General features: G+C 44.9%; 1 protein-coding gene across 2 annotated transcripts; it reads left to right on the top strand.

The window, feature by feature from the left end:
• LOC149319356 (short stature homeobox protein-like) lies at nucleotides 1-26,299 on the top strand. Of its 2 annotated transcripts, none has more exons than XM_089508044.1 (5): nucleotides 1-340; nucleotides 4,656-4,864; nucleotides 17,085-17,142; nucleotides 17,255-17,346; nucleotides 26,054-26,299. In XM_089508044.1, the coding sequence occupies exons 1-5, from the start codon at nucleotides 1-3 to the stop codon at nucleotides 26,297-26,299; spliced, it is 945 nt and encodes a 314-aa protein (XP_089364170.1). The 2 variants fall into 2 exon arrangements, with proteins under 2 accessions (XP_089364170.1, XP_089364171.1); XM_089508045.1 differs by having other exon boundaries at nucleotides 17,255-17,343.
• Nucleotides 26,300-27,110: the final 811 nt, after the last annotated feature.

Genomic DNA, 27,110 nt, shown 5'->3' on the forward strand with positions numbered 1-27,110 from the left:
ATGGAAGAATTGACGGCGTTTGTCTCCAAATCCTTTGACCAGAAAGGCAAAGAGAGTAGCAGCGGAGGAGGCGGAGGAGGAGGTGGCGGTGGTGGTGGAGGAGGAGGAGGTGGAGGACACAAGAAGGAGACCATCACATACCGGGAAGTTTTGGAGAGCGGTCTGGCTCGCTCCCGGGAGCTGGGCCCCTCGGAGGCGGGCAGCCTGCAAGAGCTGGCCGAGAGCGGGGCCCACTGCCCGGTCCACCTCTTCAAGGACCACGCCGGAGCCATCCCCGCCGAGGGCGACAAGGACGGCAAGCTCAAGGACGCCTTCGGCCACGCCGCCAGGAACGCCGAAGGTAAGCCACAGCGCTCCCGGCTTCCTCCGATCTCTCAGCCCACTGCCCCCCAAACAGCTGGGGTTTCCTTTGACCCAAAGGAGGGAAGGCTGAGTTGGCCTGGGAGCCCCGCCTGGGCTCGAACTCACCACTGAAAGATAACTATTTATGTTAGAAGCTTCTCCTCTTTTTCCTCCCCTCCCCAGGACCCTTCCTGGGCCAGATGAGACAGAGCTCCTTTTGCTCACTTTTTTAAAAAAGATCCACGTTGCCCAAAGTAGGCGCCTTGGTGGACGTTTGTTGGGGCCGGAAAGCTCAAACTTCCCTTCTTTCCCCCGCTTCTCATTTTTTTAAAGATCCCAAACAATAGGAGGGGAAAGAAACGGGTGGGACTAAAAGGACCCGGGGCGATCAGCCTCTGAAAATGGGTGCCTCCTGTTGCTTCATCCGGAGTAAGGAAGGGATCGAACCTCTGGATCAGTGCTCTCTGCCCAGAGTGGCCTCCGTTTGGACTTGTCAAAGCCATTTGGGGAGATCCAGGGGCCTGAGAGGGAAAGCCTAAGTCCCAAAGTTTTGTCCGGAATCCCCTTTCCCCCAAAGGCAGTTCTTTCCTTCGAGTTCCTTTCAGGGATTTCTCTCCTTTTATTCCTCGCCTCGTTTTTCGATTGATGGCTTTTATTTTCCTCTGGTCACCGGAGGCACCAACAACAAAGGGAGGAAGAACGGAAAGGAAAGTGCGATAGGAGTCCCTTTCGACCATTTAGACCGGTTTCGTCTCTCTTGGGTTACCGGTGGGGGGGGGGGTTCAATATAATGATTCTTTCCTTATATCTGAGAAATAAGGACCAGTGTGCCAATGCGCTCCTATAGAGATGCTTTCAAGAGTAATTGTAATTCCTCTGAAAGCTAACGATCCTCAAAACAATTCCACTGAAAGCGAATGATCGCGTTGTCAAAGCAGTCTCTTCCCATCTTATTTGTTCTCTGAAATCTGGACGACACCCGAGAATGATCTCGATATTTGAGACGGCTATGAGGATGCCATCCCTTTGAAACCAAATCAACATTTAAAAAAGGGGCCCCTGTAACTCAATAAAACCTTCTTGCTGTCTGATCCCAATTTCCCCAAGGTCCCGTTTTTGTTGTGCTTAGTGGCCCCTCGCCCGATCCTGGCTGTATTTTCCTTTCTGGATAAGCTCAGTTGAATCATTCTAATGCGAACAAATATATTTTAAATATACAAGGTCTTCTCTTTTATTTGGGGGAATCATTGAGTGCTGTTTCCTTTTTTTTAATGGGTGCAATACAGTACTAATAATTCAGTCCCTGCTGCCGATTCCACTATTGTTATTTTAGGAAGCCGCACCTCGATTTAATAGGGCTTTTTTTTAGTTATCGCTATCTCTGTAAGTTTGTAGAAAAGTGTATTTCATGCACTTAACGCTCCTCCGCTGAACGTGTGATTGTGGAAGATCGTAAAAATACCTTGTCAGAGAATCATTCTCTCACAAATTTTTCAAGTCATTGATTTTGGGCAAAACCTTGACTTCAGAAGGACAGTCTTCAAACTAAACGGCGCCCTCTTGTCCAAGTGATACAAGAAATACTATAGGCAAAAGACGGACAAACAACACGGGTATTTATTTGAAGAAATGTGAGGGAGGCAATTGTTTCAATGTTTGCAGAGGGAAAACATCCTGGTTTATAAATCCGTGCAAATCACTAGCAGATGAAAAATCCTTATTTCAGTCACAACAGTCCGTTAGATTCTTTGCCCTACAGGACTGTCTGCCACCCTAAAATTATTTTTGTGAGTAACGCAATATGTATTTCTTAATCGTAATTTTAAAAGTCGCCAGACAGCTCTCTCCTTTTTTTCCGCCGAGGTTTGGGCAGGGATTTTAAGTACCTCGCCTTTTCATTGTGTCTCCTAAGTGAGATCAAGTGCCCCGACCTTTATATTTTTTCTTTTTCTTTTTCCTTGCTGGAAGGAAAGCCATATCGATTGAGAGAGACATTGTTTTGCAAGCCACCTTGGTTGTGATCGGTCCGATCCCCGGCCTAAATATCTTTGCTCCCGAAATCCAAGGCATTTCCTTCCAAGAAAGACCGTTTTGAGTCTGGCGGGTTCCGTTTAAGGAAATCCAAAAACCTCAAGGGCCACGATCCTCCACAGACTGTAGGAAGAAAGAAAATAAAACACACACCCCTCCAGAAAAATTAAAGCCGGTAGGGAAGGGGACCCTATTGGACTCTGTGCCCAGAAACGGGGTTTTGGGTGGGAGGGGAAGAGGATCCCATAAGGTGGGATTCACTCCTTGGCCTGGGGGGCTTCGAGGGCAATTCCCCAAGGAAAAGGCCCCTCTCTTGGTTCCCAGACACTCTCCCCCCCTCATCCCTCTTCCTTCAGCCTTTCTGGAAGCATCTTTTCCCCTCCTCCAACGATTGCTGCAGCATGGCTCCCTCCCTTGCTTTTGGAAATGGAAAATTTTCTCCCCCCACCCCCAACCGAAAAAAAAAGCTGCTAAGAGTCTGAGAGAGAAGACAGTCAAGCTTGGAAGAGGCAGCTGGGCATAGTGGTTAGAGCCCAGCTAGGCCACACTCCTGAATTCAAGGCTTTCTTAACCCGCTAGGGCTGCATCCGCACTGAGAAATAATTCTGGTTGACCCGACTTTAACTGCCAGGGCTCCAGACTCTTCCCAGAATTCCATAGCCTTGAGCCCTGGCCGTTAAAGTGGGGTCAACCTGGGTTATTTTTCCAGTGCGGATGCAGCCCAGGTCTCGTCCCTTTGATCTGGGCCCTGTGCCTCCATGAAAGAGTATTTCTAGGCACTGGCATGTGGCTCTGCTGCCCCTGCCACACTGGGAACCAAGACTAGAGTATAAACCAGCACCAACACTGACTAGGCATTTGTAACCAAGATTGTATGCATTACTACCTGAATTTGTCCCTGAAACTAGCACCGACACTTATCAGACTAAACATTACTAGCCAATTCTCCACTGTAAACTAGTGCCAATACTCACTAGGTATTACTTGCTATTGCTATTACTGTTCTATAAACCAGTACCAGTACTTACTAGACATTAATGGTTAAAACTATACTGTACATTACTAGCCAATATTCTTGTATAAACTAGTACCAATACTTACTAGAGCTTAGTGGTCAAAACTATACTAAACATTAATAGCCAATATTGTGCTATAAACTAGTGCTAATACTTACTAGACGTTACTTGATAATGATGTTCCATAACCTACACCAATACTCACAAGACATTAGTGGCCAAAACTATACTAAACATCACTAGTCAATACTCTACTATAAACTAGTACCAATACTTACTAGACACTACTTGCTAATACTATTCTATAAACGAACACCAATACTTAGTTGACAACTGTACTATACATTACAAGACAACAGTATACTAAAAACTCACACTACTAGACAATACTGGGCTACAAACTAGCACCAATACTTATTAGACATCAGTGGTCAATACTACACAATACATTAGCAGTCAATACTATACCACAGACTAGTAGCACCACTTAGTAGACATTAGCAGCCAATACTGTAACATACATTGCTAGCTAATACTGTACTATAACTAACACCCATACTTAATAGACATTAGTAGCCAACATTATACTATATAATATTAAATATTAGCAGTCAACACTATCCTATAAACTATGGTCAATATTATATATTAGTAACTGCCTTTGCAATCCTTTGTGAGGATATATTAGTAACCAAAACTATGAGCCAAGGCTATACTACATAATTGCGTGCTACAATATACTTAGGTTTATCACAAAGCATGTATGAATAATAAGAAAAAACACCCCCCCCCCCTTTATAGTTTTAGTGAGCAGCCAAGAGATCGTTGGTATCTTTATTTCTCCCATCTGTAGGAAGGCTCTGCCAAAGGTTTTGCAACCCCCCCAACCCCCTTATGGAGGCAGCTAGCTGGAACTGAGACGTTTCTCTCACGTTACTTCCCCCTTATCGTTGCTCTTCTTGGTTTGGGTAGCTCATCTGGGGATGCTGGGGGGGGGGGGGATGCTGGGGGGGCATTTTTCCTCCTGAGGCCTTGGATAGAAGGTGAAGAGGGGGAGACAGAAAAGTCAGTTGCAAGGAGAGGCCCATGGTGACAAAGTTGACTAGAGAACTGTTGACTCAGAGGAAAAAAATCATGGTGCTAAACCAAAGCCACCTCCTCTTCTCTTGGAAAGCTTAGGACCCCAGGTTGCCTTGAGTCCCTTTGGAGGCCCTCTCCGACTGGGTGTCCAGGGTCTCACTTGCTTGCATTGCCTTCTTCCCGCAGGGATCTACGAGTGCAAAGAGAAGCGGGACGAGGTGAAATCTGAGGACGAAGACGGACAGACCAAGCTGAAGCAGAGGCGAAGCCGCACCAACTTCACCCTGGAGCAACTCAACGAGTTGGAGAGACTTTTCGACGAGACGCACTATCCAGACGCCTTTATGCGGGAGGAACTGAGTCAAAGGCTGGGCTTGTCCGAAGCCAGGGTCCAGGTAAGGCCACAAAGACAGAGATCAACCCCGACTCCAGACGCACTGGAGCAATGATCCGGTTTGGCACCTAAAAGCGGTGCCAAACCGGATCATTGCTCCAGTATGGATTCAGCCTTCCCTTCGTGGCTCAGGCGAGGCTGCTTGGGGGCTTTGGGACTGGATTAACCCCAGCTCAGGGGAAAAACGTCTCTCCATTTGACTTGCATAACGAGGATATTGAATTCATAAGGCCCCATCTGCTCTTCCATCTCCCCCCCCCCCCACCTCTCTTTAAAATCAAAGATAATGTCTCCCAAATCCGGCCGACTATCTTGGGACAGTTGGCAGATTGATTTGGCCGAGAATGAGGTGCCACTGGGAGACAGAGGATGCTTGCAGGGAAGGAGAGGTTTCTAAAATAGCTAAATAAGTAAGAAAATCGGTTGTTTGGTCCTGTGCCTAAGAGATCGGGTTAAGAAAAACGAATAAAACCTAGCCTGAAAGAGGAGGCTTTGAGCGCGAGCATCGATCCCTCCCCTGAAACAGATGGTTTGCAGAAAGAGGGAATTAATCAGATCAACCTGTGGAGCTTGACTTCAGGGTCAAAGACACGTGAAGAAGATCAAGCCCCGTTTGGAGGCGAATTGTGGTCGAGTTATTGCAAGAAAAGCCTTCTCCTTTTACTGAATCGGGTTTCTATTTCTCTGGTTTTTCTTGGGGACGGGGGAGAGGAGGTCTCCATGCTAAAAAGTAGCCTCCACACCCTTCTTAAGCGTTTCCTTCTTGTAATCCTACTTCGTTTCGGTGGGGTCCGTTTTCACGTTAGGCGTCCCGATGTGGGTCTCTTTCTCTGTGGGTCTCTTCATCCCTTGGGGACTGCTAGATCTCGGTATCCAGAAAGCTTAGGGACAGCCCCCCTTTCCCATACAAACCTGCCATTGACATTAAAATGTAATTAAATTAAAATACCCGTTGCTTTGGAAGCTTTCACCCCCAAATAAATGGAAAAACCAGGACTTCCCAAAGAGTTTTCTTTAAAAATAATAATAAATATAGTCCCAAGGAAGGGCAAGGCGGCGGTGGCGACTTGCTACACCTGGAAATAGAGGGAAAAGTTAAAATATTCAGAAGGCGAGCTGGAGGACTTGTACCGCTTTCCTTCCTTTCTGTCCGCACTGCCGAAGAAGGATCTAGTCGCCCGAGATCAATGAAGGAAAAAGATTAAACTTTGGCTGGAGGCGACACCAACTTTTGTGTCACCTTTCCAACTCGGCCAAGCTCTTGTCGTTTCTTTGCCAGAGCCTGGATGCAGCCTTTTTACATCTATATCTATATTTGCCTCTAGACACACACACACACACACACACAGAGAGAGAGAGAGAGAGAGAGAGAGAGAGAGAGAGAGAGAAACAAATAATAAACCTTTTATTTCTATCCCGCTTTTCTGTGATAAAACAATCAAAGCGACTAACAATTATATATATATATATATATATATATATATATATATATATATATATATCCTCTCTCTCTCTCTATATATATATATATATATATATATGAAAATTAGTTATAGAGTTTCTATTAAAACATAAATACATTGCAATTCAATTCCGCACGCGTTTCTTTCAAGCCCCTTTTACTACACCGTTGCGGTAGTTGAATATTTCGAGATGTAACAAGGAAAAGGGCTTTGGAAAAGTATTCGCAGGCTTTGAAATGTTCCCTCCAGTGGCAATTCTAATAAGAAAAATATATTTTAATTCCCCCTTTCTCCCCTGCAAAAATATTAAAAAAGTATGCAAGAGAAAAGGGACTGGAGAAAAGAAAATGCAAATTTTTGGATTTTTAATTAACGCAAATCGGGTTTGATCGGTTAAATAGAAGTCGGTTAGGGTTTTTATTTTGGGGGGGGGAGTAAGGAAGGAGAGGTACCCCAAAGTCGTAGTAATTCCCTCCTAATCCGACTCCGCCGCGCCTGTCCCTTGTTGTTAAAGGCTCCCGTTTCAACGGAGTGTGGAAATGCGCCGTAAATAAATTGGCGCTCCTCCGGTAGCGACTCCTGATTAACCTTTTATTTTTAGTGTTGGAACCGGCAACTCATATCGCCCAGCTGTCAGGGTTATAATTGAAAGTTATGAGACCGCGGCGAGGAGCAGGCAGTAATTCAATTACGAGCAAATATCTCTGGGTTTTTTTCTTTATGGGCGCGGGGCTAAATTAAATGTCATTATTCACTGTCTCTAATGGAAATCAAAAGGAAATCAGATTATGTGCGTTGGCGAAAGGAATCGCGGAGTGATCCTTAATGAAGAAATAACTGTCTAAAACACTGTCCCGCGCTTTACTTAGCATATTCATGACTAGTTGGGATTGATCGCGAATCGCACCCGGATTGATTTATGGAGCCGCGCCGCGCCGGATAATTCATCATTTCGGGGCTTTTTCCTCCGTTTTTTCTTTCTCCTCCTCCTCTCCTGGTCTTTAAAGGGAAGGAGACTCAGCCCTTCTGGTTGTCTGGCCCCAAATCCCCTGCTAAAGCCTCTACTTTGCGCACTTGGCCTGCTTTTAACGTGGATTAGGTAGGGCGTCCACACACAACTGTATACTATTTAATCAGAGTAACAACAACATACACTGTAAGGGCAAAATTTGTGTATCGTTCCTCCTAAATTGCCCTGTTGTACCCTGGAGTTTAATTTATCTTTCTCCCAGGGAATAGGACATAAAATTGCAGCCTCAACTCTATACTATTTTAATCCGGATTAATTTCAGGTTTGGGAAACAATTTAATCAGGGTGCCCAGATGTCCTAACCGCAAAGGAGGACACCCTGGTACCCTTGACCTTAATTTATCTTTCTTCCAGGGAACAGGTCATAAATTCACAACCTCAACTATCTACTATTTTAATCCGGATTAATTAATTCGATTTAATCCCAGGTTTGGGAAACCATTTAATCAGGGTGACCAGATGTCCTAAGAGCAAATGAGAACACCCTGGTACCCCTGAGTTTTATTTATCCTTCTCCCAGGGCATAGGGCATACATTTGCAACCTCAACTATCTACGATTTTAATCCGGATTAATTAATCCCAGGTTTGGTAAACTATTTAATCAAGGTGACCCTACGTCCTAACCGCAGAGGAGGACAAGGCATTGCCAAATGGAGGACCTTCCAGCAAAAAATTGTAGGACGTGACCAAAATAAAAGATAAAAACACTTCTAGAAATGTAAATCCATGCTTCATACTTCTGCTCCGAATGGAGGGCGTTTTGAAATTTCCTCCTGGACAGGAGGTTGAAATGGAGGACATGTCCTGGAAAAGGAGGACGTGTCTGGTCGCCCTGCATTTAATACCTCTGGTTTGTTATTAAGGTTATGAATAGGGCGGGAAATGTATTTAAAAACATAGGCTTCGGAGGGCTTCAGCGATGAAGGATAACTGGCCATCCATTTTGTAGTGACCTTTTTTCCCCAAAGGAGTGGCAAAAGGGCATTTTTCTTCCAAGGAGACCTCTCCTTACTCTCCTCAGAAGAATCCAAGTGAATAAATTAGTGATTACTTTAGGTTATATCCTGCCCAGCTGCTGTAAAGACTCTGATGCGAATTAGCCCGAGGCGGGTCTGCCCTAATGATCCCAGAATTATTACTTTCCTTAAAAAAAGCCAGATCAGGAGTTCTAGTTTTCGGTGGAGGGCCCTCATTGCTGAAACGCCTCCCAATTCGTTACTCTAAGAGCAAAGCAGAGGTATTAAACGAAGGGTGACCAGGCGTCCTCCTTTTCCAGGACATGTCCTACATCTCAACCTTCTGTTCAAGAGGAATTCATTTGGAACATGGCCTAGAAGCATGCATTTACATTTAGAGTAGTGTTTTTAAGCCTTTAGTTTGGCATCTCTTCCATTTTTTCTTGGAGGTCCTCCATCTGGTGACCCTTATTAAATGGTTTGCCAAACCTGAGATTAATCCGGAGCAATTAATTCGGGTTAAAATAGTATATAGTTGAGGTTGCAGTGCCTTGTTCATAGGGAGAAAGATAAATTAAGCTGAAGGGTATCTGATTTAAAACCTATCACGGTTTTGTTTTGGGTTTTGTTGACAACATTTGTTCAGAGGAGGTTTGCCTTAGCCTTTCTCTGAGGCTGAGAGAGAGCGACTTCATTTGAACTTTGTTCCACGTAAAGATCCCTTTGGAGGAAAGGAACAACAACAATATTATACAATAGCATCTAAAGCTGGCAAAATAATATTTCTATATAGTATTTCTATATCAAGTTTAAAGCGAGGGGCTGTTTTTGCTCCGGGTCAAACCCAAACTCAGTTAAAGCCGAAGTCTCTGGATGGAAATGGATTAAAGTTGTAAACTCTCTGCAAACCTTGGCTCTTAAGGGAGTGGATGGGGAGGAAAGAGAAGGCATTTTATTCATCTTTCCCAGGTCGAAGAAGTGATCCTCTGGTAGGATTCAAGCAGGGCGGGGATGGGGATGATGGGACAACTCCAACTCTCTCCCAGAACAATTTGCGGCTTGAGTGTTGGGACTCTGACTCTAGAGACCAGCTCTGCCAGGGAAACCCTTGGTACAAGTCACACTCTCTCAGCCTCAGAGGAAGGCAAAGGCAAACCTCCTCTGAACAAGTCTTGCCAAGAAAGATAGAGTTCGCCTTGTAGAAACAGCTCCCCCGTCCTCTTCTTAACTGTAATCCCCAGCATCCCCTGTTGAGGAACCGATCAGAGTTGTGTATGACAGGGAGGGAGGAGGTGACCAACCAGTCCTCCAAATGTTTGGGACTTCCACTCCCAGAAGCCCCAGTCAACTTGGACAACAGTCAGGAATTCTGGCAGCCGAAGTCCAAAACATCCAGAGAGGACCAAAGTTTGGGTGACAAGGAGCCGTCCTCCTTTTCCAGGACCTAGCCTCCACTTCTAACTTGTGTCCAAAAATGTCCTCCATTTGAAACCTGGCGAAGACGCATGGGTTTACATTGCTATGACTGTTTATGGCTCTTCTGTGGTCATGTCCTCCATTTGTTATGGAAGGTCCTCCATCGGTCGGTGCCTTGTCCTCCTTTGCTCCGCTCTGGGCCCCACAACAAACTCCAACTCCCAGAATTCCATAGCCTTGAGCCAGAAAGGAGTTAAAGCGGTGCCAAACCGGGTATCTCTCCAGTGTGGATGCAGCCTATAATACCCGTGGCGACGCCAGCCACTTGGAGATGGCTCCTCCGTGAGAAGGGAAATATCGATTATCGACTAGCCCATCGATTATTTGCCTTCTCTTCCCCTTGGGGGAATCTCAAAATGATTTCAGATTGTCGCAGTGTTGAGTCTATTTATCACCGAAAGTGGTATTTATCTCCCTCTTTTAATTCACTCACAAAGAAACCTTAAGCAGCGACCCTAAGAAGCTTATTCGCAAGTGAGCACCAGTTACTTCCAACCAAACGTGCCTCCTTCCATCTAATGCATTAATGAATTAGAGTCAGGTTTCAAAAACCTTTCCTGTGACGTGTCCTTCCCCCTTCTTCGGGCTGCAGAAATAATCCGGTTTGACACCACTATCAACTGCCATGGCTCAGGGCTAGGGAATCCTGGGAACTGTGGTGGCCCCAGAGCTCTCTGACAAAGAAGGCTAAGTGTCTCATAAAACTACAGTTCCCAGAATTCCCTCTCATGGAGCCAGGGCAGTGAAAGCGGTGTCAAACTGGATTATTCCTGCAGTGTGTTTTGGACCAATGGTAAGGATCCACCTACAGATCATGCCTTGCGAGTAAGCCCCATTAAACTGTGTTCCGTAATAGTAATAATAGTAATAATAATTATGATGATGATGGTATTTAGAGTTCTTCTTTGGTATTATTATTTACCAATAACAGAAAATACACGTGAATCCCATTGTAATTGTAAAATAACCATGCCTTTGGATTGAATTCTGGAGCAGATCATCTAGCAGTCGACATCTAAAAATGCCCCAGACCTTCCCAGAATCGTATCAAGAAGTGTAAAAAACCCCCATTTACCAGAAATAATGTCTACATAACCCCTAGGAGAGGACAGGGGAAACAATTTCATGGAAAGAATGGAAATTCAGTAACCTGGGGAAGAGACCCACCGTAAGAACTCTTTGGGTCTGGGACTTTAGGGGAGAAACTTAATCGATCCATTTTGAGTTCTGGACTGATCCAATAAAGGTGTTTGGTGGGTTTTGGAAGAGGCTGGAATGGTTTGATGGTCGGGTTATGATTCTGGAGACCAGGGCTCCTGGGGTCGAATCCCGACTGGTCCACGGAAACCCACTGGGTGACCTTGGGCAAGTCACACTCTCTCAGCCTCAGAGGATGGCAAATGTCAAACCCCTTCTGGGGGAAAAAACAACTTGCCAAGCAGCAAATAGGTTGGCCATCAGTGGGAAAGGACCGGAAGGCACCCACTAAATGTCCAGATGAAGCCAGACAGTGGAGGAAAGCCCTCTCTGGGGGTCTGGCTCAGCTTTTTTGGAAGGAAGTGACGTCAGAGGGAAGAGCCAATGGCCGGGCTTAATCCTCCGCTAATTGCCAAGGAGCAAATGCCCTCCTGGAGGCTGGCATCTGCCACAGCCTCCATATGCCACCCGCCTGTGTGCCCCTGATTATTCGTATGAGACAACGCAAGCCGAGACCCTCATGGAAAAGTTTCCTTTTTTGCACTACAGCTCCCAGAAGACCCTCCTCTTTGCCATGGGGATTTTGGGTAAAAAACAAACAAACCAAAGTCATGTTCCAAAGTACCTATTTCTTTCCTAACTGGCTCATCTCTCATACTATAACATCCAAACTGTGGTACCTTTATGGGACCAACCAAAATGCACAATTACAATTTCATTTGGCCCAATAAAGGTAGCATTGTTTGGATGTTATAGGGTTTGCTATATGGCCAATACGTCTACCCCTAGATGTGTCCCCCCCCCCCTTTTTGGCTCATTTCATGTTCCCGAGTACAAGAGTGGTCTTTGAGTATTGGGTTACTAGGACTCTAGGCGCCATGGAAACCCACTGGGTGACCTTGGGCGAGTCACACTCTCTCAGCCTCAAAGGATGCCGTCTTGGCAAACTCGCTCCGAAGAAACGTCCAAGGAAAACCCATGACAGGTTTCACTTTAGGCAGAAATCAGGCAAGCAACACAACACACTACTAGCAAACCAGAGCCGAATCAGAACTCAGTGTGTATATATATATGTACATATGTCTTCAAGTCATTTGTTGACTTATGGAGGCCTCATAGGGTTTTCTTAGGCGATGAATACTCAGAGGTGGTTTCGCCAGCTCCTTCCTCTGAAATATAGCCCACAGCACCAGGTATTCCTGGGTGGTCTCCCATCCAAATCCTAACCAAGGCTGACCCTGCTTAGCTTCCAAGATCAGATGCCTTTCAGTTTTTTTTTTGTTGTGCGTAATTTCAAGTCGTTCCCGACTTATGGCGCCCCTAAGACGAATCCATCGTGGAGTTTTCTGGGCAAGGTTTCTTCAGAGGAGGGTGGTCGTTGCTTTCCTCTGAGGCTGAGAGGATGTGACTTGCCCAAGATCCCCCAGTGGGTTTTCATGGCTGAGCTGTTTCGGGCTGAGTATTTGCTGGGAACAGAGCAAAGCAACCACAAACCTCCTCTGAACAGTTCTTGCCAAGAAAACCCCATGATAGATCCGTCTTAGGGTCACCATCATTAAATTAATTGGCATCAGTTCTTGGGATAGAAACTGGAGATGGAGATGGATTCCTCCAGCAACGCCATACTGTCCTGGATTTATTTTGCTCCTCACCCAAAGAAGGCTGGGAGTGACTCTATCTTCAATGAGCCATTGATGGCCATTGACTTTACAAAAGACCCAGGCCTGGAGCAGATTGCTGTTTCTAGCATCTGTTTGCTGGTACTGAGCAACAAAAATCTTCATTTTTGGAGTGGTATGGCTATGGGAAGAGTGCCTGTGCCTCAAGACTTACCTTGGTGCTCAAATGGTTGGAGATACTGATAATTTAATACCTCCTTCCTTTTGCAAGGGGATATGATGCCAGTGCTTGTCTCTATGATACTTGGGAGTAGAGAGAGTACATCCTTGATTGCCTCTCTTGTTTATCTCTCTATGCTCCTTTGGTCAATATGATTGAAAAGAGGTCACTCCCAATCTCCTCCTCCTGCTCATCTTGAAATATAGATCACCAAATAGTAAATTACAACATAGAGCAGTGAGGGCCACAGGCCTATGTCTTTTTCCTTGAACCCCATCAGCAGGGTCACCACAAAGGAGGACAAGGGACTGCAAAATGTAGGACATGCAAGAAAAATGTAGCAGATGGACTAAAATTATTTCTTTTCTTTCATTTTTATGCTGCCGTTCTCCCCCAAAAGGCTGCTAAAAGCTAAAGCCACTCATATAAATATAAATGCATGCTTCTTCGTCATGTTCAGGATGGAGGGTGGTTTGAAATGCCTCCTGGGCAGAAGGCTGAAATGTGGGACATGTCCAGGAAAAGCAGGGCATCTGGTCACCCTGCCCAATGAACCCTCTCTTCTCTGATCTAGAGTAGATGGGATATTTTTCATTTGTGTAATCAAAAGTATGCCATCTACTCTATATCAGAGAGTCTGAAAATCTAATTCTGGGTGGCCTGGAATATCTGCTTCTTCCCTTCTGTTCACCAGGGTGCCATTTCGGAAGGAATAATGTCCCCTCTTTTCTATATTTCTGGCTAGATTTGACAGAGTGACTTTTGTTTTAAAGGCTGCAATCCTTGTAGCAAGATCCACTGACTTTAATAGAACTTCCTTCCCAGCAGACATGGAGGGCTTTACACCATTTAAGGAGCCTGTGCAGCACTTGTCTATGACAGAGGCACATATCTGTCACACATAAAGAACCTGTGTTTCTTGGGCCCTTTCTTGTCCTATCAAAGTAATAGTCCACAAGAGGCATTCTTAAAAGACATTGACTTGCTGGAAGTTAAATTTGGGGGCTACCCAAGAGTGGGCCCTGCTGAAGCTTGTTCCAATGTCTCCCTCTTTTCAAATCCAAATAGACACCTCCTTGAGTTGGTTGCTGACCTCTTCTAGACTGGTGCCACACTGCAGAATTAATGCAGTTTGACAGGGCTTTAACTGTCATGGGGCCATCCCTATCTCTATGGAATCTTGGGATTTGTAGTTTGGGGTGGCACAAGAGCTCTCTGGCAGAGAAGGGCAAATCTCTTACAAAACTGCAAATCCCAGGATTGCATAGTATTGAGCCATGGCAGTTTAAGAGGTATCCGATTGCATTAATTCTGCAGTATAGATACAGCCCAGGTTTGTAGCCACACTGAAGAATTGAAGCACTTTGACACCACTGACATGACACAGAATCCTAGGATTTGCAGTTTGGTGAGGCATTCAACCTGGTCTGTCAAAAGTTCTGGTGCCTCACCAAACTACAAATCCCAGGATTCAGTCCAACAGAGACATGGCAGTGAAAGTGGTGTCAAACTGCTTTATTTCTGCAGTGTGGCCTCACTCCTAGATATACTTAATACTTGGGAGTGATAAACCAGTTCTTTCCATAGTTGTGGATTCATGATCAAACATTTCATCCCACCTTACACTGCATCCCCTTTTTCCTTTTGTGTCTTGTCTTCATTGGACTGTAAGCCTGAGGACGGGGGACTGATTTGTTGTTCTTAGGCCTGTAAAGCACCATGTACAGTAATGGTGGTATTTAAATCAATGATAAACGGGAACCTTCTCTATCAGCAAACAGAATTAAATGTCAGACATAAGTAAAAGAAATGGCAGGTAGAAAGCTTATGTTGACCATTCATAATGCTAGTATTCTGTGTATATATTTCCAATATCCAAAGGGATCTTGTAGCACCTTTGAGACTAACTGAAAGAAAGGAACTGGCAGCATGAGCTTTTGTAGACTTCAGTCTGCTTCCTCTGATGCCCACCAAATGCATCTGAGGAAGTAGACCAAAGTCTATGAAAGCTCATGCTGCCAATTTCTTTCTTTCAGTTAGTCTCAAAGGTGCTACAAGATCTCTCCACCTACTGATTCTACAGACTAACACAGCTAGATCTTTGAAGTTCCCAGATGCGTTATAGTCCCCAAACTATAACTTTTCCCAGTGCTTTTTTCGAATTTGAACTCAATACCCTGAGAGAAAAGTCAGTACCACTGTCCCTTTTACAGACAATGATCCAGGTCGATACCACTTTAACTGCCAGGGCTCCATGATATGGCATGTTGGGAATTGTAGTTTGCTTTGGCACCAGAGCTCTCTGACAGAGAAAGCTCCACGTCTCACAAAACGACAGCTCCTGGAATTCCACAGTACTGAGCCAGGACAGTTAAAGTGCTGTCAACCTGGATGATTTCTGCAGTGTGGATGCGGCCAGAGAAGGCCAAATAGTTCACAAAACTACAGCTCCCAGGATTCCATAGCCTTGAGTGATGGTAGTTAAAGAGATACCAAACTGTATTATTTATTCCTGCCGTGCCGATGAAGCCCGCTGTGGGGAGATGGACCCATTGAAACCAGTGGGTCTTACTTTTGAGTAAAAAAGTGCTTAGCATCCTAGATGTGAAATGCACACTGTAGAATCATCCAGTTTGAGACCACTTTAACTGCCCTGGCTCAGTGCTAGGAAATTGTTGGAACTGTAGTTTTGTGAGACATTTCTCTGTAGAGAGCTCTGGTGCCACAAGAAACGACAATTCCCAGAATCCCCCAGCACTGAGCCAGGGCGGTTAAAGCGGTCCCAAACTGGATGATTTCTGCAGTGTGTTTTGGACCATAGTTACTTTAACTGTCAAGGTTAAAGCACACAGCTCTAGCACTGCCATCCCACTTTATGTACCATTTGGTTGCCTTCAGTGGAATCCTGGGATTGGTAGTTTGGAGCTGGACAAACTAGGCTGGGCAGTCTAAATGCCTACACTGCAAATTCCAGGGTTCTGCAGCATGTTGCCATGGGCAGTTAAAGCGGATGTGATGATTTCTCCCTGGTATATCACTTCAGGGTATATCTTTGCTTGTGATAAACGGGAACATGAGTTGCCACCACACTACAGAAATGATAGCACATTCACACCGCTTTAACTGCCATGATTCAATCCTGTGGAATTAGGGGATGTGTAGTTTTGTGAGAGATTTAGCCATTTCTGTTCGAGAGCTCTGATGCCACAACAAACAACAAATCCCAGGATTCCATAGCATTGAACCATGGAAGTTAAAGCGGTGTCAGACTGCATTGTTTCTGCAGTGCAGATGCAGCCTAAGTCTCCCCGTCTTCTTTTCCTTCTCCACTCCCTCAGCATTCAGACTGCAGTTCTTGGAGTCTCCTTCCTTTAAGCAGAGGTTGAATGGCCATCTGTCGGGGATGCTTTGATTTAGATTTCCTGCATGGCAGAATGGGGTTGGACTGGATGGCCCTTGTGGTCTCTTCCAACTCTATGATTCTATGATTCTACCAGGAACCCTTCCTCAGTTTAGATAGTGATGCGGAAAGTAGGGGCTGCATCCTTATTAGCTTGATGAAGAATTTTGTAGGACACAAAAGCATGCACTTTTTGGTGGGATTTTATTCATTTCTGGGAATCTTGGGTCCTGCATCTTCACGAAGTAACCTGGCTATTTTCCCTCTTCTTCTTCTTTTGGCTGTAGATCTTATAGACTGATATTTGATATAAATACTGACAGAGCAAGTTCAGAGCAGGTTTCATTGGATTCAGTGAAAAACCTGCTTCGGCTTCCTCTCTGAGCCGCTTGTCCAAGGTTTGGGCTGCGTCTGCACTGCAGAATTAATGCAGTTTGACACTACTTTATCGACCATGGTTCCATGCTGTGGCATCCTGGGATTTTTAGTTTATTGTGGCATCTGACGGAGAAACTCCATGTCTCATGAAACCACAAATCCCAGAACCCCCTAGCATTGAAACATGGCAGTGAAGGCGGTGTCAAACTGCATAATTCCTGCAGTGCTGATGAAATCACCTAATCAGAGATAACGCGTATTAACCGGGAAGTCTATGGTGTCCTATATGTCTTTAGGTTTCCCCACAGCCTTCAAAACTCTTCCTTTCCTTGCTTGCAACTTTCAGGAAAGTTTTGGGCACCGTTGCAAGTTTTTTTTTTTAAATATGCCGCCTTGAGTGTCATCCTGGGAGAAAGGCGGCGTATCAATGCAGTCAGTGAATGAATGAATGAATCCATACCCCTTCTTTTGTTTTTGGTAGGTTTGGTTCCAGAACAGAAGAGCCAAATGCAGAAAGCAAGAGAACCAGATGCACAAAGGTGGGTCGGGGAACTATTTAATGGTTTGGGGCGGTGGAGGTGGGGTGGGCAGTGTGTGGGGATAGTATCCCCTATATGATAGTATCCCCTCTCTCTCTTCCTCTTCCTCTAGGCGTCATTTTGGGGACGGCCAGCCATTTAGACGCCTGCCGGGTGGCCCCCTACGTCAACATGGGGGCCCTGAGGATGCCTTTCCAGCAGGTAGCTCGTTTTTTTTCCTTCTGGGCCTTGGTGGCTTTTGGCCATTCCCCACCTTTGAAGTGTAAAAGCTAGTGTCTTTGGCTGCTGGTGGTCTGCAACACCCATCTGCCCCTGTAAGGTGATGGGGGTTGTAGTCCTGGAGTAAGAGGAAGCAAGCAGAGCTTCACCTCTGTTGACAGGCCGCTGCAATTGGCGGCTGTTGCGTAGAGGAAGCGGCGCGCTTTGTACATACTCAGAGGCACTTTTGTGGTCCCCCTCCTTGCCTGTGGCACTGACCCCTTGGTATGAAAAGTGGAGTCAGAGATGACCCCCCCCCCCCCCCTCAGCAAACTACTGCAGAAATAATCCAGACTGCTTTAACTGCCCTGGCTCAATGCTATGGGATTCTGGAAACTGTAGTTTTGCGAGACATTTAGCCCTTCTCTGTCAGAGAGCTCTGGTGCCACAATAAACTACATTTCCCAGGATTCCCTAGCACTGAGCCAGGGCAGTTAAAGCAGGCTGAAACTAAATTATTTCTGCAGTGTGTTTTGGACCTAAGTCTTCCAAGAAACACTGCTTAGAGCGCAAATAGGTGGGCAACTGGTAGCCCTGCAGATGTTGTTCGACAGCTTCTCCCATTTGGAACTCACAGTCGGCCATGCTGTATGATGGGAGCTGCAATCCAAGACACAGGCGTCTCTGACGTACTTCTCTCCATTGAATCCAATAAAATGGACTGCTGAGCAGCCGCATATAGAGTTGCCAGCTGAAAGAGCTCCTGTATCTTTTTTATGCAGGAGGAGGAATTTCAGACTCCCTTGAAATACCCTCTTCTGCACACCTGTTAACAATACAGGAGCCCTGTTTGGTTTTTCCCTTGGCAATCCTGACTTTCACTGTTAGAGAATTATACCTAAAACAGCGTTTATGCGGTTATTTCTGCCATGAAATCTGAACTCTTCTTTCTCTGATGTAAGAGCCAACCCTTTCCCTTGTAACGCTGCCAGCTCTGCTTCTGAATAGTTGGATAATAGAAACCCAACCGATGTAACTGTTCATCAGAGTGTGGTATGTGTTCAATTTCTGCCTGTTTCCGACCTACGGTGACCCAGTCTTTTTTGGAAAGATTTGTTCAGTGAGGGTTTTGCCTTTGGTTTCCTCTGAGGCTGAGAGAGTGTGAGTCTCCCAAGGTCACCCAATGGGTTTCCATGGCTGAGTGGGGATTCGAACCCCGATCTCCAGAGTCATAGCAAAACACTGATTACTCCATTCCGTTGGCTCTGAACCATCGTAGGTGGGCTAAAACACTGTGCAAAGGGGGAGAAACCTAGCCCGTTGCAACATAGTCATCTTCGGTGCTAACATTTTGCACCTACAAAACTGGTAGATGATTTGTAACCTGCCTTCAACCACGCAACAGTCCTATCAGGTAGGTCAGGGAGAGACAGCTATTTTCCCCGGAGGCACCAAGCTGGGGCTTATTGCTACCAAGAAAGAACTGTGGCACAAAGTGATTTCTTTTTGAGGTGGGCTGCAATTGCTCAGTTTGTCGTTGTAGGGTGCCTTCAAGTCGTGGCCGAGTCTTGGCGACCTTAGCATTGGGTTTTCTTGGTCAGCCATGGCCATCCTCTGAGGCTGAGAGAGTGTGACTTGCCCCAGTGGGTTTGCATGGCCGAGCCGGGAGCGGTCTTCAGAGTCATAATCCGACGATCAAACCGTTACCAAAACCAAAAATCCACCAAACAGTGATACCTTTATGGGAGCAAGCAAGATGCACATTAGTATCCCTGCCTTGTGGATTTTGGATGATGTTTCTTTGCTAGATGGCCAATACAGCTTTCCCTGGACACGATCTGTGTGTGTGTGATTGTGTGTGGATTTGAAGATAGGCTCTGTATGTCCCAAGCTAGCTCTGGCCGGGTGCCTGGCGCTGTACAGAACAGAAAAACGAGGCTTGGCTCTGAAAAAGAAGATATGATCTCTCCCTCCCCGGGAAGCACTGAATCACTCTTTATTAGCCCGACAAGAGAGAGAAAACGGAAAGCATTAATAAGTCAGCAGGAAAGAGGATGATCCGGTCGGAAGGAATCAGAAAGGCAGACTTATTAGGGAAAGGAAGGCGGGTTAGCTTCTGTGGTCCTAAACACACGGCAGAGACCGCTTTAACTGCCCTGGATCAATGCTAGGCAATCCTGGGAACTGTAATCTATCGTGGCTAAATGTCTCCCAAAACGACAGTTCCCAAAATCCCCTAGCATTAAGTTGAAGCTGTCGCAGACTGGATGATTTCTGCAGTGGGTTTTGGATCTGTGCCGCCTATACTTGATAATCAATCGACGCTTCTATCTGATTCCAGGATTTAGCACGCGTTTGATTCGCAATGTGCTTATTTCTTTCCACCACCCACAAGAAAAAGCAACAACAATTGGTCCCTGAAATCCAAACAGTTTCTTTTGCTGGACCAGAACTCCTATCTCTGTCAGCATGGGGCTTACTGTTATTGTTCTTTCCGACCTACCTAAGGCAAACCGATTATGGGGCAAGTTTTGCTCAGAAGGGGTTTGCCATTACCTTCTCCTGAGGCTGAGAGAGTGTAGGGTAAAGGGGAATTCTGTTTGTGGTCTGAGCGTTGGATAATGACTCGGGAGACCAGGGTTCAAATCCCCGCTGGAGTATAAAAACTCATTTGGTATCCTTAGGCAATTCACACTCTCTCAGCCTCAGAGGATGGCAATGGCAAAGCCCTTCTGAAGAGATTTCCCAAACAAAAAACCATGATAGGGTCTCCATAAGTCGGAAATGTCTTGAAGGCATGCAACAACAACAACAACAACAACAAGTTGCCTAAAGTAACTCTTGCAAAGTCTCTGGCTAGCATAGAACAAGGGATGAAATGCTTCAAACTGATGCAGAACTAAAGCAATATCTATTGTTGCTGTTGTGTGCCTTCAAGTCGTTTCCGACTTATGGAGACCCTAAGGCGAACCTCTCGTGGGGTTTTCTTGGCAGGAGTGGTTCAGAAGAAGTTTGTCTGACATTGCCTTCCCCTGAGGCTGAGAGAGTGTCACTCAGTTGGTTTCATGGCTGAGCTGGAAACTGAATTGTGGTCCCCGAAGTCATAGCCCAACTCTCAAACCACCACAACAAGTTGGTCAGGGGTCTAAATACCCTAAAGGCACCAGATCCCCTCTGATCCTGGAAGCTAAGCAGGACCAGCCCTGGTTAGTACTTGGATGAGAGACCACCAACAAATACAGTTGACCTGTACAGCCTGTATTTCAGAGGAAGGAACTGGCAAAACCCTCTCTGAGTACTCCTTGGCCTAAGAAAACCCTATAAAATTCACGGGGTTGCCATAACTCGAGAGGCAACTTGGAGGCATGCACAAAGGAGCCAAACTTTTAAAAGAAGGGAAGCTTTTTTGTTTTGTTTTTTTAAGGTCCTATATAAAATCCTTGCCCCTACAGCCTTGGCTTCCCTCAAAGAGACCTCTGGTTTTTCTTTTCAAAAGTTAGCTTAGGTCCAAAACACACTGCAGAAATAATCCAGTTTGTGATCGCTTTAATTGCCTTGGCTCAGTGCTAAGGAATTCTGGGAACTGCAGTTTTTTTGGAGACATCTTAGCCTTCTCTGTCAGAGAGCTCTGGTGCCTCAATAAACTGCAGTTCTCAAGATTCCCTAGCAGTGAAGCCAGGCAGTTAAAGCAGTCTCAAACGGGATTATTTCTGCAGTATGTTTTGGACCTTAGCATTATGAGAGGAAGCAGAACCATTTAATGATGCCTTATTTCACAGTGTTACTTATAAAAGCGAGATCAGAGCTTCAAGAGACCCATGACTTTTTCTTAGGGACTCAGCCATTAATGGTAAAAGGGATTAATTATTACCTGATCTCAACTAAAAATTTATGTAAATCGTTTGCTTGCTCCTTTATTTTCCTCATAATAATTTCTAGATCTAGATCAACCTAGGGTGGTGGAAGATATAAAAAAGGAAATATTTAGTTGATCTTCCCCCTGCCCATCACTACAAGCTGCTGGCCTTTGACATAAAACACACTTCCTGCTTGTCTGCCTTTTTGTCACATGAACACCTCCACAGAACAAGAGTCAGCAGCATAAAGGGGAATGAAATCCAGTAGAAATGTAACCCCTGAGCTTCAGTTCCCTTATAACTCTTGGAAACCCGAATCCTGAAACCTACACATCCAAACTCTTGCCCTTTGTATTTAGCCAGGACATTTGTGTGTACCTGTGTGTATTTGTGTTTTATTGCCCCAGCCCTCCCACAGTTTATCATAGGGACATGGGAACTTATTTAGGGATATTTTTACCTTACCCTGTATCTCAAGGATCTCACCTTCAGGTTGCCTGTTGACTCATGGCAACCTCATGAACTTCATAGGATTTTCCTAGGCAAGGAACACCCAGAGGTAGCTTTGACAGTTCCTTCCTATGAAATATAACCTAGAGCACTTGGTATTCACTGATGATCTCCCATCTAAGTACTAACCAGGACTGACTCTGCTTAGCTTCCAAGATCAGTCAGGGTATGGTGCTTTTATTGATTGACTGATTGAATTTATATCCCACCTTTTTCCCAGAATGGGTTTCAAGTCAGCTTTATAACCTTAGGGCATTTAGACCACACTGTGAGTAGAGCCACTAAAACCATTTAAAACTGTTTTGTTAAAAATCCAATCAAAACTCTTCTCAGTTTGAGACCTGGCAGCAATGACCTCTCCTTTTTTTAGACTCTTTCAAGCCCTGCATGGGAAAGGAAAGCCAAAGAATTCAACCTGTAAAAATGCCCTGGCCACTGAGACACCAGGAAAAACAGAACAAACCCATTTATTTCCTTAAGAAAACAGGGAGGAGGAGGAGGAGGAGGAGGAGGAATATATGGGAAGCTGCTCCTCCTGTGGGTTTGCAGGGCATTGGCCTTGTTTGCCACCTTGTCCGCTTTACCTTCTTTAGCTCTTACCATTGAGGACAAAATGGAACAGAAACATAGCCCCCTTTATACCTTGCAAAGGGACTCTACATGTGTTAAGCGCCCTGTTGTTTGGTTATGAGACTGTCCAACTTTGGGATGGATTCTTCCACCAAGGCGGAGAGAAGACAGAAGTGGGCCTCCAGACCAGGACACCACAGGGGCGGGGTGGCTCTGTGGGTGTCTGGCCTGCTCCAGAATATCCACAGCCCTTCTTGGCAAAAATAAAGAAAGAAATCTCCCTTTTACTCATATAGGAGATGTAAGGAAAAATATGAAGAGGCAGCTTTCTGTCAGGGTACTTGCTGTAGGAAGAAAACTGCCTACAGATTCTGGCTGGTAGGCTGGGGGAAGAGTAACCAACAAGCATGAAACAAACTAACTTTAGTATTTTTGGTTGGCCCAATAACGGTATTACTGTTTTGTGGATTTAGGATGCGTTCCTTTGGTGTTATTCATATTTTCAAACAGACAGATAGAATGTGATGAAACATCCTTATAAAGATAGAATATAATGACAGTCCTCTGTTTGGATTAACCTCACCACCAGCCCTTATTCTCTAAAATAAGAAGTCTCCAGACCTTACCATTTTTTTCATCCATTGTACATCATTGTACATCTCAGGAGCCTGATGGGTTGATAGGTGATAAACAAAAGCCCTAAACTGAACTGAACTGAACTAAATAGTCTCTGATAAGTAAAACATGAAAAGGTTATTTTTAGGAGCTACACTTAGAGTTTAAAGATATAGTCTGGAAAATCAGCATGCAAAGGGGTCTAGTAGCACCATTGAGATAACTGAAAGAAAGAAGTTGGTAGCACAGTTAGGATGGGGATTTGCAGTAAAAAAAAGGAACAGATTTCTAAGATTAGTGAGATGGCTGCAGATAAATATGCCATAAAATAGCCCCTTGGCTGTAAATCTACACATGCTTAGGGGAAGTGCCAGTGGGGATTACTTTTGAGTAGGCATGCATATAGGATTGCATTGTACTTGATGAAATGGGGAAGAAGTGGGGAACCTGATGACAGCCAGAACTGATTGTAGTTACCTGGCGTCTACAATTTGATTCGGAATAGGCATTTGAGCATTAGACTAGGACTCTGGAGACCAGGGCTCAGTTCCCCACTCAGCCATGGAAACCCACTGGGTGACCTTGGGCAAGTCCCACTCTCTCAGCCTCAGGGGAAGGCAAAATCAAACCTCCTCTGAACAAATTTTGCCAAGGGTCGCCATAACTCAGAAATGACTTAAGGGCACGCAACAACAACAAAGTTTGTTAATGGTGCCAGATATCCCATGGCCCGTCTTATTTTATCCTATGTTATCCTTTCCTTCCTCCTTCATTCCAGAACTTGCTAGTTAAAGCTAGCAATTTTAAAGTGACTTTATCACCATCCTAAAAGAAAAATCATATAAAAGACTATTAATGGTCAGAAGTGCAGAGAAGAGCCTTGAAGGCATACCTCTGCAAAGGATTGGCTTCAGGTTAAAAACCCATTTGTGTTAAATGCCAGTTCATATTCACTTTTGAAGCCATTTAACCCAAAATGTCCTGTTTTAAATTTAAAAGTCTGTCTCTGTTGGACCTTTGCCTCAAGGAATTTAGCAGGCAATTTCAGTTATGTGTGCCTGTTTTCTTTCTTTACTTTTTTTAGTAGCTCAGTGTATTTAGCAACACCTTTCATCTGTTTTCCCAGGAACCATTAATTTTGCTTGGTGGAGTGACAAAAGTCTTGTAGGACAGGACTCTGTGTAACAATCACACTGCAGATAGGGAAAGAGTTGTGCCTGGAAGAGCAAGGTTATAGCACCTGGCAGGAATGGAGGAGTTTGTAGTACAGAGGCTGGAAAAATATCTTTAAGTTTATGACTTCCAGAAAGTCCTGATGGTTGTGCTGATAGGGAAATGGGCAATTGAAATCCTTTCCAGTTCTGAATTTTCCTAAACTCACTTGCATTTGGTAGAAAAAAAAAATAAAATGAAAACAAAACAAAAGTAGTACGTGCCAGTTCATCCAGAAAATAATTTTTGTCTGATTACTTATGATGTCCAGACAGTGGGTTCTGTGCAAAGGTGGATCCATAAGCAGAAACAGTAGAGAGACTATAGCTCTGATCAGTTTATGATGGATATGCACAACCACAGAGCTATGGGCAGTCTGTGCTTTAAAGTTGTTTAGAAAGTTGTTCACCTTTGTTTCCTCTGAGGCTGGGAGAGTGTTACTTGGCCAAGGCTACCCAGTATGTTTCTATGGCCAAGCAGGGATTCAAACCCTGGTTTTCAGAGACAAATTACAACATAGTCCCACTACACTATAAACTGGCTCCCCCCCCCCCCCCCCAGAAACCTCTAAACGGTAATGACAGTCACTGAAGTCAAAACAACACTCTTGGAAACCTTAAAGGCTCACCCCTTTACTGTGGCATTAGCTTGTGTGTGCATGTGCCATTAGGTTACTGACTCCACTTATGGTTACCCCATGAATTTCATAGCTTTTTCTTAGATAACAAATATTCAGAGGTGGTTTTGCCATTCTTTCCTCTAATATATAGCCTACAGCACCTGATAGTCATTGGCAGTCTTTCATCCAGTTACTAACCAGAGCTGATCCTACTTAGCTTGCAAGAGCAGATGGGATCTGGTGCCTTAGGGTAATTTGGCCAGTTAACATTACAGATTTTTAACTCACCTGCTATAACTTGGAAGGAAGCCACTACACCTATTTCTGAAATCATATCCACTGGAAGCCAAATGTACAAGCTACTGATGCCTTAAAGGGGAAACTACCTTCTCCTATAAAGGGCCTTTGACCCCCCCCCCCGAAAAGTCAGTCATGGCTGCAACTTATGCTGGGTAGATCTAGGCCCAGTAATGCAGGGATGGGCAAACTGTGACCAACCGCTTTGTTGGGGCACTGCAAATGGCAGTGTTCTACATCTTTGGCTGTGCTGTGTTGGAGTGATGGGAGTTGCAGTCTAACAATATCTGGATGGCTGCCCTTTGGGCTGTACCCTTGCAATATTGTATAGGAGCACAGTCAAGAGAGGTGAAGTGTGTATGATTTTTCCAGGTGCACACGTGGAGCAGAATGGGTACCCAAGAAAGCTAAAATAGACCCACTGTGTCTGGGGAGCTGGATGATGCCAAACATATACATAAAGCCACAGGTTTACCACCCAGTCTTAAAGATCTCTAGGTGAAATTCTGTTATGTTGTTAATTGCTGTCAGGTCAACTTCAATCTGTGGTGACCCTATGAATGAGAGTCTACCAGTTCACCTTGTTATCAATAGCTCTGTTCATGTCTTGCACACTCAGGGCCATGCCTTTCTTGATTTAATCTACCCCTATAAAAGAGGTCTTCCTCTTTTCCCAACAATTCTGGGTACAGAATTGTTAGGAATTCCTAGAAATTTCATACCCACCCAGGTATCCAAAGCCAACTACCAAAAGCCTTTCTACCTATCCTACCCATACCAGATGTAGATCTGTGCCTACTGTGATAGAACCTTGTATCCAAAGCATGCAAAAATTATTGGGAGATATAGGTCCCAAAGAGTAACTTTTCCAGGCTCTTCTTGTATCTTAGCAAGGGAGTCTTTGATAAAGACACAGCCAATAATGATGTATTTGCAGTTTCACAGAGCCACGCCAGTGGAGTAGAAGCCCTTTGGATGCTGCTGTATTAACCGGTTCCTTCCTTTTCTGTGCTTGCTTTCTCTCTTCTTCCAGGTCCAAGCTCAGCTGCAGCTGGAAGGTGTCACACATGCCCACCCACACCTCCACCCTCACTTGGCTGCTCATGCCCCTTATCTGATGTTCCCGCCACCCCCTTTTGGACTGCCTATTGCTTCTTTGGCTGATTCCGCCTCTGCAGCTGCAGTGGTAGCTGCAGCAGCAAAAAGCAACAGCAAGAATTCCAGCATCGCTGACTTGAGGCTCAAGGCCCGAAAACATGCCGAGGCCCTGGGGCTTTGACATTTTCTTCTCCCAGAAGCCTTTCTCTTGCCAGGGATGGACAATAACACTTTCCTCTAGCCAGCATCCAAGCTTGGCTGGGATAAGGACAACTTCTACCTTTGGAAAGGCCTGCAGGTAGACACATCAGCAGTGGCCTCTTCCTTCCTTACTCCCCCCACTTTCCTCTTCTCTTTTCTTTTGTTCAAAGAAGTTAGCAACTCATTCAGTTGATCTGAGAACTGAAGGACTCACTGGCCTATCCTGCTTTCTTCCTCCTCCTCCTCTTCTTCTTTTTAAAAGGCACTTAGTGCTAATTATTGCAGTTAAACTGTTCTTTTACCACCAGGTGTTTAATCCTAAACTGAAATCAGTCTGAATTCAAGTTATAAATATCATTTTTTAAAAAAATATATATCCACAAAACCTTTGGAGGAAAGTAAATTGGGGGAGGGGAACTCTTCAAATCACATGGCATCTGTGATGTGAGTCTTGGGACAACTGGAGTTTGACCCTGGCAAAAGTGATCATCTTGTCAGCCTGACACCATTTGCTGCTGCCAGTTTTGCTACTTTATGCATGTGCCTAATTTTAAACACCATTTGAAAAATTGCCAATTATACTGGAAAAAAAGAGGCTTCAGAAGATCCTTGGGGCTGGTCTCCATTAAAATGACATTTCTTTGTTGCCAACAGTATTCTTTCAATCTCATGACTTTCTTCCATCATGAAGGAGCTGCTGCTGCAAAACTGGTTTGAATTTAAAGGTGGAATTTCAGATCTGAGACAAGGCGGTTTTCTTAAAACAAAGCAGTCCAAAAGGCTATGTTCTT

Source organism: Sceloporus occidentalis, unplaced genomic scaffold (assembly GCF_023333645.1).
Source record: "Sceloporus occidentalis isolate IW3139 unplaced genomic scaffold, rSceOcc1.0.p SCAF_2, whole genome shotgun sequence".
Lineage (NCBI taxonomy): Eukaryota > Metazoa > Chordata > Lepidosauria > Squamata > Phrynosomatidae > Sceloporus > Sceloporus occidentalis.